This window comes from Lactuca serriola, chromosome 3 (genome assembly GCF_051521515.1).
Source record: "Lactuca serriola cultivar US96UC23 chromosome 3, Lser_US96UC23_V15, whole genome shotgun sequence".
Lineage (NCBI taxonomy): Eukaryota > Viridiplantae > Streptophyta > Magnoliopsida > Asterales > Asteraceae > Lactuca > Lactuca serriola.
Genome location: NC_136410.1, coordinates 101,946,832 through 101,949,933, shown reverse-complemented (window position 1 = coordinate 101,949,933; position 3,102 = coordinate 101,946,832). Strand labels below are relative to the sequence as shown.

Below are 3,102 nucleotides of genomic sequence, written 5' to 3'. Positions count from 1 at the left end.
CGTGAATCCGGAAAAAGTCTAGATGGTAATGAACGTATCCAACGAGATGTCATGTTACGTGTGTTGCGAACAATCAAAAAGGTATGGAGGACTTTGGACGTGACCGAGATGGAGGTCGGATGTCCGGGAAAAGTTGGGATTGTTCAGGTTGACGGTGATTCAACACTGTTGTGAACGAAAGGTATGACCGATCCGATTAAAGGGGTGATTGTTGGGTTAATTTGATTTATGAGTGCATGAGTATTTTTGAAAAACCATTTTTAATTTTAAGTATTTGATTTAGATTAGGAAGTTGTCAGCTTTGCATATTGGTTTAGGTTACTACTTTCATTACTATAAATAAGGACATACATTTTTTTTAGTTTAGATAGAGATCTATAGCAATAAAATCATTTGTTTGGTCTTGAGCATCAATGTATTATCAGTTTAATACCTTTCAATAAATACATATAATTTTTAAATGTAATTTAAGATAGCTAGTTATATTAACGATATACAAAAATCAAAACGATCCTCTATCGTGTTAAATTATACCGACATAATTTATCGAACATGTTGACTATGAAACCAATTTAATTATCAGTAATTATTGTATTCAAAATATGAACCCAGTGCTGACCATGACAAATCCTCACTGATAGTCATATCATCCCAAGAAGACTGAGAGCCGAAATTGTGGACTAAACTCCACGGCGTTGTGTTTTCAACTGATGACGTATAAATGTCTAGTAAAAATGGATCGGTCCAAAAGTCTCCACTCAATTCGTAATCGTAATTTTGTGGCGTAACATCACTTGGAATATGATCATCTGAGCTACTATTAGTGCCAGAAGAACATGAAGCTGCTTCATCAGGCTTCGTGGTTTCATCGCGATTAATGTTTTTTAACACATGAGTTTGATAATCTTGAACCCGTTTCTTCAAATGCGAGTTCCAACGGTTTTTTACATCATTGTCACTTCTTCCAGGCATATGAGCAGCTATAACAGTCCATCTATGGATCGATACAAGAGCAAAAAAATTCTATTTAGCAACATTCAAACTTCAAAAAACTTGTAATAGATGGTAGCTAGTGCATATATATTTAAATAATTAAGTAGATTAAAAAGACATGCATGGATCTCTCACTAACGTGTAAACTTACTTGTTGCCAATATTTTTATGCAATCTCACAATGATCTCATCGTCTTCTTTTGTAAAATTTCCATGTTTGATGTTTGGGCGAAGATAATTCATCCATCGCAATCTACAACTCTTCCCACTTCTAGACAAACCTTAAAGAAAGAACAACAATGAACAATAAGTAATTAATTGCTGACAAAATGGAGATCTATTTGCGAATTTTGAGAATTTGGGAAGTGGCTCGTACAATACGTACCAGCAAACTTCGGAAGTAAACGCCAATTCCAGTGGCCATATCTTTGAATATAAGCTCGTAACTTGTCGTCCTCTTCTTTACTCCATGCACCTTTCTTGATTGTATTTTTTTCTAAAGTTAAAGTGTTCTTCATCTTCTTGTTACAATACTCTAAATCTCTATGTTTTTGTTTCCAAATACACACTCATATATACAACTAGGTCATGTGACCGTGCATGTGAGATATTTCATTACAGCCATTGTTGAATAAAATATAGCTTTCTTCCTGTTTAGAGTAAACATTTGACCTTGCACTAGGTACATATATTTTCTATCCGATTTTGGAAGTATCTAATTAATGTAGGTTTCAATTCGTCAATATATAATCCGACCATTAAAAAAAAGAATAATTTATATTGCATTATTGCACAGTGGTCGATTATTATGATTTGCAATAAATCATTTATTTTATAATTGTAACAATATACTATTCAACATTGACTTTGTTCAGTCAAGACACTCATCTTAATTTTGACTGGGTAAGTCCTTGGTATCGGCGCATGTTGTTTTCATGACCTCCACATAATTAAGATTTTTTATTGAGTTTATATTGTTGAAAACTAAAAATATATTTTGATTGTATCTTATAAATTATTAAAATTATCAATATATAAAATCGCATCTGAATACGCCTTCCTCTTGTACAACATCATATTTCGAAACCAAAATCCAACAGCCGATTTACAACATGACAACAGATTCACAGATTTGTGGGTCTTTTCTTTCTCTTTGATGTTTTAATTTTTAATTACTTAGTTTACGATTAATGTTATGTTTCAATGACACCAAAATAAAATGGAAATGGTAATGAGTGCTCTAGAAACAAGGGATATCCAATGGAAAGTTAACATTCTAATTCTAATGTGGCGGCTAAAGCTAGAATCATGCAACACTCCCAACTAAAATTAAAACCAACCGGGCCATATATATATATATATATATATATATATATATATATATATATATATATATATATATATATATATATATATATATATATATATATATATATATATATAGAGAGAGAGAGAGAGAGAGAGAGAGAGAGGGAGAAAGAGAGAGAGAGTTAGGTTCAAATGTTTTTAGCAAGTATTGTGATGCACCAATGAAAATTTAAGAAATAATAAACAATTAAATAAATCATTTAAGGGTATTCTGGACATTTTGTGCTTTTTAATTAAGGAATCATTTAATTGAAATCTTGCAATTAAAGAAATAAAATCAATTTTTTTGACCTAGTCTCTCTCTTGCATCGTGTCTTATATTCAAGGAATTACCAAGATGAATCATCGACACCCCACAACACAACCGATCAAGACCTCGATTTCTTCTTTCTTCTTCCAGTCGACGCACACCACATATAGAAGTAGTCGATCGCTTCTTTTTTTTCTGATCGCTTCTTCTGTATTAAACATATCAATGAAAGCATGTGGCCACCGACGGAAAAGTAGAATGTGTAACATCCCAAAAATACAGTCTGAAAATTTCATTTTAAAAATAGTAATAAAACCATATTTATAAAACTGTATTATAAGTCATAACATAAATTCTCGAGTATTAATTCAAAACATAATATCATTATCAGAGTCAAACATTCCCAGGCTAATTGACTATGGTGTGTGCAGTGCAATCTTCCCGAGCTCCTCTTTTGAAAACTGAGTACCTGAAACCAAAACTGAAAAACC

General features: G+C 32.0%; 1 protein-coding gene across 1 annotated transcript; it reads right to left on the bottom strand.

Moving 5' to 3' along the window:
- Positions 1-399: 399 nt before the first annotated feature.
- On the bottom strand, positions 400-1,609 carry LOC145094602 (transcription factor MYB15-like). Its single transcript, XM_079032740.1, has 3 exons — positions 1,379-1,609; positions 1,145-1,274; positions 400-994 (listed from the first exon to the last, which is right to left on the bottom strand). Exons 1-3 carry the CDS (start codon positions 1,509-1,511, stop codon positions 580-582), a joined length of 678 nt encoding a protein of 225 aa, XP_078888866.1. The 5' UTR covers positions 1,512-1,609; the 3' UTR covers positions 400-579.
- Between the last annotated feature and the right edge of the window lie 1,493 nt (positions 1,610-3,102).